This window comes from Onychomys torridus, chromosome 5 (assembly GCF_903995425.1).
Source record: "Onychomys torridus chromosome 5, mOncTor1.1, whole genome shotgun sequence".
NCBI classification, from domain to species: domain Eukaryota; kingdom Metazoa; phylum Chordata; class Mammalia; order Rodentia; family Cricetidae; genus Onychomys; species Onychomys torridus.
This window is the reverse complement of record NC_050447.1, coordinates 26627834-26640409: the sequence shown is the minus strand read 5'-3', so window position 1 is coordinate 26640409 and position 12576 is coordinate 26627834. Positions and strand designations below refer to the sequence as shown.

Below are 12576 nucleotides of genomic sequence, written 5' to 3'. Positions count from 1 at the left end.
TCCCAAACAGTTCAAGCTATTCAATTGTCTCACTTATCCAGAGGGCCTGATCCAGTTGGGGGCTCCACAGCTTTTGGTTCATAATTCATGTGTTTCCATTAGTTTGGCTATTTGTCCCTGTGCTTTTCCAATGTTGGTCTCAACAATTCACACTCTTACAGTCCTTCCTCTTTCTTGACAATTGGACTCCTGGAGCACTACCTGGGGCCTGGCCAAGGATGAGAGTTCCAGCATGACAGTTAGAGTGTTTGGCTATCTGATCACCAGACTAGGTCAGATCAAGGCTTTCTCTTGACCATTTCCAATAGTCTACAGTGGATGTATCATTGTGGATTTCTGGGGACCTCTCGAGCACTTTGCTTCTTCCTGTTCTTATGTGGTCTTCATTTATCATGGTCTTTTATTCCTTGTTCTCCCTTTCTGTTCTTGATCCAGCTGGGATCTCCTGCTCCCCTAAGCTCTCTTTCCCTCGAAACTTGCCCTTCATTATTCCCACTGTCATCCAGGTTGTTCCTGTAGATCTCATCCATTTCTCTGTCATTGGGCAATCCCTGTGTCTTTCCTAGGGTCCTGTTTTCTAGGTTGCCTCCCTGGAGTTGTGTAGCAGTCTAGTCATCTTTGTTTTACATCTAGTATCCTCCTATGAGTGAGTACATACCATGTTTGTCTTTCTGAGTCTGGGTTACCTTACTCAGGGTGATTTTTTTCTAGATCCATCCATTTGCATGCAAACCTCATGATGTCATTGTTTTTCTTTGTTGAGTAGTACTCCATTGTGTATATGTGCCATATTTTCTTTATCCATTCTTCATTTGAAGGGCATCTAGGTTGTTTCCAGGTTCTGGCTATTATAAACAATGCTGATATGAACATAGCTAAGCAAATGCCCTTGTAGTATGATTTAGCATTCCTTGAGTATATGTCCAAAAGTGCTATAGCTGGGTCTTAGGGGAGATGGATTCCCAATTCATCATGCATATTTTATTTGCTTACAGATCCAAGCATCAAGAGATTGACCAGTTTTTTTATTACAATTATTGGGATTCATTAGAATGGTAAAATTTGTGCTGGCCCAGCAACCTTTAGAAGATGGTCTGTTGAACACAAGAGGCCTAGATAAGAAGTTAGAATTAAAAATAAGTAGATAATAACTCTTGGACTTTCAGGAAAACAGTCTAGAAACATGAAAACAACTCATTTGCTTCTCTTATTCGTTTTTCTTAACCCACACAGTCACTCCCAAGCAGTATATGTATGCATCTGTTCTAGACTGAAGTTTTACATTGTTATCATCTCAAATATTCAGGCCAAACACATACTGAATCAAACTGGCTGGTACTATCTTGATGTGGAATGATTGTGATTTACGGATTATAATTTATTCACAGATGAATTGATAGTTTATAGCCCAGTTTCTAACCAGTGGGCACTATGATAGATCCTGAGAAGGTAGTCTATCATGTTATGTGGTTCAACAGTGCTGAGCTTGTTAACTTTTTGTTAGATAACATTCATGTAAAACTAGGATCCATGAACAGCAGTGATGTCTGCTGTCAGTAAACCCCTGTGAAATCTTAGATTCTAATTACATGCTGATTTTCTCCTTATAACTTTTATATTTTCTGGGAAGAAAATAATAATTAAGAGGCACATTACCATGATGCCCATTTGGATTGTATAGAATTTCAAAATAAGTTGTGATGTCAGGGATACCTGATTTTCAGTTAAGGATGTGATTTTAAGTATGTACTCACTCTCAGCCTTCATCTCATTTGAGAAGATGTAGTCAAAATGTCCTAGAATAATTCTGTCTGGGAACTGTAACACAATTTTGTCCTAAATTAATACTAAAAGAAAATAATTTACCCTAGGTTCTATGTATTAAATTAACTTACGGTCATAGAGAAGCCTATGAGAGAAGAAAGGAGATTTTCTTTTCTCACAATAAAATCATAAGAACCTATGTTCTTACTCCAATTCTGGGAATGGTAATGGCCAAGTATGACATAATCAGCAATTGTTACTCATTTGTTAATTTATCCACTACACAGTACTCTCTAGTAATCCACTTACACTTCTATTAACTTATCTGTCTTAGTTCCTATGTTGGCATCAAAATTTGAAAATGTATTTGGGGATGCCCCAAAGCTCATGTTTACCACAGATAACATTTAAGTCCCTGGATCTAACTTTTCTAAATTCTTTCACTTCCTTTTAAAACCACTGTTTTAAAATAAAATGGAGCTGTTCTTTTTTTTTTCCTCTTCCTTTTCATTCACTGAACTCCACAAATATTTACTGAGCTTCCAACAACATGACAAATGCATTACTAGGTAAAGGGAATGCCAAGGAGAATGAAATGCAAATGCATCTTCTCACAATTCTTACAGTATAAACTTGTCTTTTAATTGGGATGTGTCATGCAAATATATGGAAGACGATGAGAATGCAGTGATGCCAGTTCTCATCATTCTGCTCCATCATGAGCAGCTCTGTCATGATTCTGAAATTGAAGACTTACTGTAAAAGATTGTGATCACCTCTGCATATTGGACAATTTGTACACCTCCCAAAAATGGAGGAGTGTTCTCAGGTTTGCTGCATAAGCAGGTGGAGTTACTGGCAAAGTGCTTACCAAACAGAAAATCCTTGACATATATATATGTGTGTGTGTGTGTGTGTGTGTGTATGTATGTACATATACACACACGTATATGTATATATACATATGTGTGTGTATGTGTGTGTGTGTGTGTGTGTGTGTGTGTGTATTAGCTCTTTTTGCATTGTTATTACACAGTGCTTGACATAAACCACTTTAAGGGAGGCCAGCATTGTTCAGACTCATACTCTCAAAGGGTTCAGCCCATGATTGGTTGGCTCTATGCTTGGTCAGCAATTCATGATGATGGATGTGTGATAGCCTGTGAGCCAGTCAAGTCCTTCATGCTCTGTATTCTGCATTTGAAAATTATATCAGGTCCTCCATGCTTATCAATTGCATGTGCACAGTGATCTACTTCCTTCAAATAGATCCCTCTATTGAAGTTTCTCAAATGTTGTCACCATATAGAAACCAATCATTCATTGTACTAGCCCATGGGGAAAACATTTATTCAAACAATAGCAACATAACTACAAGAACAACAATAGTAATTATTATACTTCCCTCAGGTTTATGTTCTGGTTTATCTCCCACAAACTGAGACCCTGAAAGCAGAGACCATGTTCATCACCTGTTTCTAAGATAATAGATGAAATAGTTTAAGGTGCATTCTACATGCTTATTAAGACAAAAGATAATGTAGTCTTGTGCCATAGTAAGCCCAAGGGGTCTTATCCATCTAGGCTGATTTTCATGTGGGCCTTAATTCTGCTCCAATCAGCAAAAGTAGCCCCTGAGAAAGGCAATGTTCACATGTCAAGATTATGTACAACTGTGAGCCTTTAGTATACTTGGGATGTCTTTAGCATCACAAACCCATGGCAGTGGGATGAAATGATGGATAAAATCATTGCATTAAGTGTTCAGGATCCAAAAACATGTGGGAACAAATATAAAATATAGTAGCTTGTAACTGCACCTTGCCACTACCCTAAGGGCCGGACTCAGCATTCCATGTGTCTTGTCTCTTTCTATCAATTGCTTTTTGTTGTATACCCACAAACTCTTTTGTTATAATGTCAAATTGCTTACCTAGTGTTTTTGCGTGTATGAGTGTGTATGCATGTGATATATAGAGAGAGAGCTAAGAGAGACAGAGATGCAGAGGCCTCATTTTAATATCAGAATATAATATATATGGTGTTATAGCATAACACAACATAAGCTTTAAAAATTCAAATATTTTTAAAAGTTCATGGTCTCTTTAAAATGTCCAGTCTCAGTGCTATTGTTCATAGAATCTCTCTTTTTTCTCTTTGACTGGATTCTTTGAGTTTGGCCTGGTGTTTGTCTGTGGGTCTCTGCATCTGCTTCAGTTAGTTAATGGATGAAGGCTCTGTGCTGACAGTTAGGGTATTTACCAGTCTTATTACTGGGGCAAGCCAGTTCAGACACCTTATGCACTATTGCTAGGAACCTAACCTGGGGTCATCCTTGGGGATTCCTGGGAAATTCCCTAGCACCTGGTTCTACCTATCCCCATGATGTTTCCCTCTATCCAGGTGCATGAGGAGACTTTTTGGAGTTCACTACCTATGATTGGACACCTAGTACAGCCTTGAAGCAGGGGTAGGGGCTTGGACCTGCCACTACTAAATGTACCTTCCCATGGGAGGCCTTACCTTCTTGTAGGAAGGAATAGGGTAGGTTGGTAGGGGGAGGCTGGAGAGGCAGGAGGAGGGAAGAGGGAAATCTTTGATTGGTATGTAAAATAAATAAATTTTTTTTTAAAAAAAATGTCCAGTCTCTTTTAAAAGTGAGTTCATATATATATATATATATATAAAATTCCACAGGGGAAGACCTGGAGTACAAAAAACAATTACACTTAAACAATACTAAGATGTAGCAGTGTAAGCTTAAATTCTATAGCTCAAAGGGTAACATGCAGGACTCACTGTATTTTCTTCTATCTCTAAATGCCTAAGATAGTCCCACTATTCTAGCTTTTACATCATTAGCCACACATTGTTGTCCCACATGTTTAGGCCAGCTCCAGCTCATACCTGCTACTATCTATAACAGATATTCCAAAATCTTGGGGTCTCCATTGCAAATGAAGCACATCTTCACCAATGCCTTTTAATGGGCTCTCCATAGGGATTCCAACCCTGCCACACAATGTTAGGTTTCATAAGATCTCCATGACCCCCTTGGTCTTGCATGTTCCAAATGAGGGCCATGTGGGGACTCTTATTCATTATCATGTTCAGCTTCCAGCTGGAGAGACAGCCTGCTCTTCTTGGACTAGTTTCTGAATACTGATCCTAAGGAAATGTTTTCTTAGTTTCCCAATGAAGCACAGAAGTTTTCACCCATAGAGTGCTAATCTCTTGTTAATCATAGCTGATTTTTCAGCTGCAGATTGTTTAGCATTTCAATGTCCAGTGCAGCACAGTTTTGAACTCTGTGGTACCTTTCTCCTGTGAATCAATGATTAGTCTTTAGCTCAATCTGATCAGGACATACATGACAAAAGTCCAGGCCTCCACTGACCCCATTTTCTTCAGCACTCATACCTCCCAAGTTCCCACTAGAACAACTCAATAAGATCTGGACAATTTTCCAGCACAAAGTATTCCATAATCCTCTGGAAACAATACAGTCATGATCATCACAGTAACATCCACTTCTCTGGTACCAGTTTCTGTGCTTGTTTAATGTTTGTTAATGTGACTGACACCATGACCAAAAACAACTTAGGAGAGGAAAGATCTTATTTAGCTTAAACTTGCAAGTTACAGTCCAGTATGGAGGGATGTCAGAGCTGGAACTCAACATGGTCTTGGAGCAGGAACTTTGCATGCATGCTACTTGGTGGCTTGTTAACAAGGCATTCTGATAAAGTCAATCCCTTAATTGGGAGTTCCTACTCAGGTTTCTCTAGGTTGTGTCACATTGACAGGAAACGGCCACTAGAACAGAATGCACATAACGTTAAGTTTCTCCAGTCTTTCCTAGAATACTTTAAGTAAAAGTCACGTTAATTTTTTTACACATATAAACATTTTAGTGTGTGTGTGTGTGTGTGTGTGTGTGTGTGTGTGTACATCTTTGTGTCCTATTGGGCACAAGTATAAGTCAGAGGACAATTGCCAAGAGGTTCTTTCTATCATTGTGTTGGTTCCAGAGTTTAAATTCAACTTCTCCAGCTTGATGGCAAGTGTCTTTACCCGCTTGAACCATTCCAACGATGCAAGTTTTTTGCATTTGGTTGCAAATTGATTTATACCTGGAATAACAGATAGTTGTACAGAGTTGAAGAACTTATGGGATGAAAATGGTTTCAGCTATTTCATACTCAATATGGATGCTTTTACATTTAAATAATTTTTAGATTGATACATTATCTCAGGTTCTAAAATGAATTAGGCAGATTGATTGTTATATCCCTAGAATAAATGAAGCTCAAAATATGTTAATCTCTACAAAAAGATTATTAAAAAGACCTAAATTTTACCACTGTGTTTATTTTTAAGGAAAACATTTCCTCTGCTTTTTGTTTCATTTTTCTTTTTTTTAGATACAAGTGATCTAGTATCATAATACAATTTATTAAAAAGATGCTATTTGTATTTAGAAAGAAAACATGGCTGAAATAATTTCTAGCATAAGTAATAATAAGGCCAATTTGTATGGTTTATTTGTTAATTTAAAAAAATGTGGATCATAGTGATATATATGAGTATCCCCTTGTCCTCAGAATGGCTGCTTTATGAACAGAAGCCTGTATGAATGATATATTATTCAAATGTTCTTTTTTAATAAAAATGCTAATGGAAATGTTAAAATGCACATAAATTAAAATGCTCATAAATTAGGATTAATATCACATTAATGAATTATAATCCTACATTCATTAAGATAAAGTGGCGTTTCAATATTTGTTCTTGTTCATAAATTTAATACAATAAATGAAAGGGATACAATTTGAGATTCAATAAATATTTGATATAATCTTATGCCTCAACTTTTAGAAATAGTTAAAGTTAAAGCAGCAGATCTCAATGCATTTAGGCTCTTTGTTGCTATTTTATGTCTTTTTCATAATCTTTTCTTTTCATTTATTGAAGCGCTAAGTACAATTCAAATTGGAGAAGAAAGCAATAGAGCCTGTTCTGATTAAAAGGAATCTCAGGAGCACACAATGCCTTTTGAATTTGTAGGAGTTTCTTTCAACAACACACCTACTTGTTTAAGGAAAAATACTTTATGTCTCTAGGTGCAAAAAATTAGGATTCTACTGGCAGTTAAATAAGAGATTTAAACAGAAATATGTGCATCTAAGCATTATTTCACAATGTTAATTACATAATTTCTTTTACAAATGCAATATTCCAAAATAATGTGCACTTATTTAGATTTATACATTTAGATTATGTATGGGACTGTTTGCCTATGTGTACATACATGAATAACTTACATGCATGGTGCCCATGGAGGTTAAAAGGGGACATCAGGTTCCCTGGACCTGGAGTTATAGATGGTTGTGATCCACCATGGGAATACTAGGAACTGAACCTTGTTCCTCTTAATGGCTGAGCCATCTCAACAGTTCCCAAATAATCAATTTAATTAATTTTTTTTAATTAATATATATTTTAAAGCAGGAGTCTACATAGTATCATGAGAGAAGCAACATATTGGAATATCCCTGACTCCCTCTTGTAAACAAATTATAAAAGGACTTCTCAATATGGGATTCTGCTTTTCTCAGCACCAACCTATGTCTGTAAGGCCAAGATCTTACTTCATATTAAAACACTATAGGTTTTGTTCAATCAACAGTCATAGATGTGATATGTGATAGATTTGAATTCTTCTTGAACAGCTGTCATTTTCCATGAAGTTACATTCTTTTGCTTGAAAATGTGCTCCTGTGTTCTATCATTAATAATCATTTCTATTACCTGGAACAGAAAAATTGTTGAGAAGTAAAGAAAGAAATGAAAGTCTTAACTATATAATTTGAGTCGTTGGATTTTTGTTGTTGTTGTTGTTGTTTTGCATAACTACAGCAGCAATCTGTCTAAACTCTTGGGCAACTCCATTTGATCTTATCAAATATGAACCCAGTAAAGGTTATGAGCCATGTTGGCCCTCCGGTTTTAGTATCTCATGCTAAATATCAACTCATTTTAAACAAAATTTAAGGAGATGTTTGTATTAAAACTGACATTTGGTTCTTGCCTCATTGTCCTTCATAAAATGCAGTAGTAATAACATTCTCTGTGTTAGTGTTTATGTGTATCAATTAGTCAAAAAAGAAATGTTGTGTTTTCTATTCTTTCTCATCCTTTTAAAACCAGTGAGTTTATATTAAGCACATTTGAGCACTTTGTAAAAGCTGAACTGGTGAAGTTCATTACACTTTAACATAACATGCTGTGAATAATACTATAATATTATTTGTACAACTTTGCTTAGCAGAGACTTAGGGGATAGTGTAAATGAATCAATTTTTGACAAGCAAGAGTCAGTTAAATAATTCAGAAAATAATTTAACCATCTCCATAACTAACTACTGCTATTTTTCATTTTAGTTGCACACGGACCTGGATCCTGGAAGCAAAAAAATCAAGTACATCCTATCAGGTGATGGAGCTGGGACAATCTTTCAAATAAATGATATAACTGGAGATATCCATGCCATAAAAAGACTTGACCGAGAGGAAAAGGCTGAGTATACATTAACAGCTCAGGCAGTGGACTGGGAGACAAACAAACCTCTTGAGCCTCCTTCTGAATTTATTATCAAAGTTCAAGACATCAACGACAATGCACCAGAGTTTCTCAATGGACCTTATCATGCTACTGTGCCAGAGATGTCCATTTTGGGTATGTATGCTTCCATTTTCACAGACCTGTTAAGAGTCATTTCTCAAATAGCTCTCGGCATCAGCGATGGTATGTTGCTGAATAAAAGACGTTTATTTCCTTCTTATCACTCATTTGCATTTCCAAATCCCCTTTCTTGGCCTATGTTCCACAGCTCAATATCTCTGGTCCCTTAGTGATTGAAAACGACAGAGGAGTGGTTCTATTAAAATATCGCTCCTTACAGAACAGTATTTCAATAGGTTGAATTTGTATTCCTGTCATAGGCAAGTACTATTACTGAGATGGATTTATCAAGATTTGTTCCAACATGACAGGATAATCCTATTGATATTTGTTTCATGTTTAATTATTCGTTTGTGTATATTCACATGCAGATGTAGTGCACAGACACATAGGAAACAATTTAGTATGAGAGTAATCACATACTGGCCTGAGCAAGTGAGCAGAGTCCACAGTAGATTATACAGTCACTCTTACCAATGAGTTTCTCTTTTTATGGCTAATTTACCTTAACCTTATGGTGTGTACAAATTATTGCTACTACCATTCATTTACTCCTTTCTCTGAATCATTGATGCATTTATTACCTAAATAGCAAAGCAAAATGCTTTTCAGAATGCGATTTTTAACTCCTCTCTCCTGTAGATCTGTTAAACTATTCTGTAACCCAAGCTTTCATAAAGAAGCCGCCACATCTCAGACTATTAATGATAAAAGGAGAGTTTTCAGATCTCTTTCTTCCCTGACAGGTCAGGACGAAAGATGCCAAATTCAAAGCATAACGCCACCAAAGTCGTTTTTGCACATGCACTGTACAGCCTAGTTTGTTTCAAATTGCAGTAAATGATGAAGGTAAACAGCAAAGGCAGACAGACTAGACACAAGTAAAAGTGACAAAACCAATTTTTTAAAAAATGTCAGAAAAAAAACCCACTGAAGATTAAGTGGTTACAGAAATCTGAATTCATTATTTAAAGAGTCCCCCAATCTGACATTAGAGTTTCTGCCAGAGATGCAGATCAGAAACCCTGTTTCTAGGTTCTGTATCTCAGGAATGTAGTACAGACACAAACACCAGGAAGAAAGTTACAAATGAAAAACATCAACACAAAGATGATGGGCTTCAAGAATGAATTTGTTGCTAATTATCAGGAACTTATATCCCTTTGTCCCTTACCTACCCCGTATGATTTTGACACGGTAGTTACCTTTAGTTGCTCAGTCTGGGGTGCATCTGGTCACGTATCTATTTTTAGTCATTTGTTCCTATGGTTTGTTCCTTGGAGTTATTGTTCCTTCCTCATACTTGTTTCTATTCTGTTTTTTTTTCTCCCTCCTTCTCCTTTACCTGTTTGTCCTTCTTCTCTTCATCATCCCCCTCCTCCTCTCTCTTCTTCCTCTTTCTTTCTTCTTATTTCAACCCCTCTGACTTCTTTCTTTTCCATTTACCTTTAATTTGTCAGCCTAGGTTTTCAGCTATTTGCTCTGTGTGGATAGCTTTAAAATCTCAACAACTGCTCCATCTGCCTGCTTAAACCAGTAGCCTACATGCTGACATGCTTCCTCTATGTTTTCACACGGAGTCCCGAAAACCACCAAACACAATATTTAAAACCAAAATTATGACTTTTTTATATGTTTCTGATCCAGACTTCTATAGTTTTCTGTGTCCCAATACACACTGAACACCAACATAAAACTTGAATGATATGGGTCAATTTTTAAAAAATTTTCTATCAGGGGTTATACTTTTAAAGAAAACTGACCCCTCTCTCCCAGCAGCCAATAACTGTCAATATTTCCTCATTCAGTGGTGGAGCTTCATGCCTATCTTCCCTCTTCATGCTGGGATTGATTAAGTTTAGCTTTCCACAGGCCTTCTGTATGGTATCACACCACTGCGAGTTCATCTGTGCAGCTACCCTGGTCTGCCCTGAAAGCATCATTTCTTTGTAGCTATCTATTACCTCTGACTTTTAAAACCTTTCTGCTCCCTCTTCTGTAGTGATCCTGGAGCCTCTGTAGGAGGTGTGTGGTATATATTCCATTTAGGGCTGGGAATTCTTCAGTGCAGTCTTAATTGCTCACTTCATTCTTAGATCGAATCCTCCTAGATCAGACCTGGTGTCTGCAAATGGGTTATCTCTGTAGCCTGCATATTTTAATTAGGTTAAGCATTATCTGAATTTACAATGGAAATAATCTTCCATATACTCCATAGCTGTGTGTGTGTGTGTGTGTTTTCCCTCACTGAATAAAATGCCCAAGCTCCTTAGCCAGGGAGGTTTTGATGGCTTTATTTTCATTTGATCTCCTGTTCCATACCAGCCTATAATAAAACATGGGTAGAAACACCTATTCCAGCAGCAAATCAGAACTGATTTTAGCTCTTCATCTCTTACCCATATATTTTCTCCTGCCAGGAATCCATTTTATCTACTTCTTATGAGAGGAATCCTATTTTTATTTATTTTTTTCTGCTCATCAAAACTGAATGGTTTGCTCTATAGATGGCCAAAATGACACATTTTCTTGGGGGAAACTTTTATGAATTCCTGGCCATAATGTACCTCTCTTCCATCAGCACCATCATAAAAATGAAGCACACAAACAAGCAGAAACATCTCCATCTCTGCACATCCTTTAAATTCTAAAGTACAAGCAGGAAGTGAGAAAGGCTTGTCGATTTTTCCTTTCCTTTTACACCTTGTTTGACCTACTCTTTTAGGTCAAGAAACTTACCCCATTGGTCTTTTCATCTAGATTTTAGTAAGACAGTTTCTAAAAACAGAATTATCAGCACCTTCAGAACACAGAATGTGCTTAATTAGTGATATACATTGAACGGGGAAACTGCGACAGTCCCATGCTACAGTTTCCTTTTCCTAAGGCCAACACTGTATCTGTTGGCTATAAATGCAGCAGAGGATGCCTTTTCTGTGCATGTGAGTCACATGCCTGATAAATATGCTAGAGAATAAAAGTCCAGATATGTATACACATTTCAAAGTTATTTTAGTGATGAAAAGTTATAAACAGTGTTATTTGCTACAGAATGGCATGTGCATGTGTACGTGTACGTGTGTGTGTGTGTGTGTGTGTGTGTGTGTGTGTGTATGATCTTGTTTTTTTTTCTAAAGGGATAGACTTAAGTAATAGTTACACACACATACATGTATACATTCCTCCAAATACATATACTGTACATATTCACATGAATGTTTAAATCCTTAACATGTAACAAATCTTCAAAATTCACTGAGACTTTGTTGAAATTACCAGTGCAGGTTTGTATCACTCTTTATTTAGGGGTGGATTGTGAAATTTCAAAAGGTTAAATTATGGCCTGTTTTTATTGAGATTAATGATTCACTTACTTAAATACAAGGTAAAGGTTTGTATGTGCCATTATTGGAGCTTTGGTGGTAGTGAAATTATTTTTATTAATGCATTTCCCACATTACATTTGTACATTCTTATATGTATTGATTTTAAGCAATGGGTATCTGGTTTTTGTTGGATGCTAATTTCTTTGGCTAAAGGAAGCAGAGGCAGCCATGCTGTTTCATACTCAAGTGTGAATTATTCCCTTCATTTCTCATGAAGGTGACTCCAGGGATGAATATCATCTACTGCTTCCATTCTCTTCCTGTTACAACTGTTCTCTCTCATAGCATCTCCTCCCCTGTTTCCTTCTTCTTTCATTTGCTTCCTTTGCTACTGCAAAAATGCCAGCACTGCACCTGTGTGTCCAGAGGAACACCAGCAAGAACTGAGGGATTTCATTGAGCAGGCAATGAAAAAATAAAATTCTAGTTGAGAAATTTACTGATATTAAACTGAAATGAATGTGATGTTCCAAAATTGCCTGCCAGTTGACAAGCATACAAACACACACACACACACACACACACACACACACACACACACACACACACTATATATATATATATATATATATATATATATACCCAAATGGAAGCCACATTAATTTAGAAATATCTTACTTGGAAGCTGAAGACCTAGTTCTTTTGTATTCTACAGAGAATTTCAGAACTTGACAATAATTT

At 36.7% G+C, this 12576-nt stretch overlaps 1 protein-coding gene across 1 annotated transcript in view; it reads left to right on the top strand.

Moving 5' to 3' along the window:
* The window catches only part of Cdh8 (cadherin 8), a 370913-nt gene that overhangs the window by 127989 nt on the left and 230348 nt on the right, over positions 1-12576 (top strand). Inside the window, 1 exon segment of the mRNA XM_036187827.1 lies at positions 8209-8503. Within this exon segment, the coding sequence (XP_036043720.1) occupies positions 8209-8503 (295 nt within the window).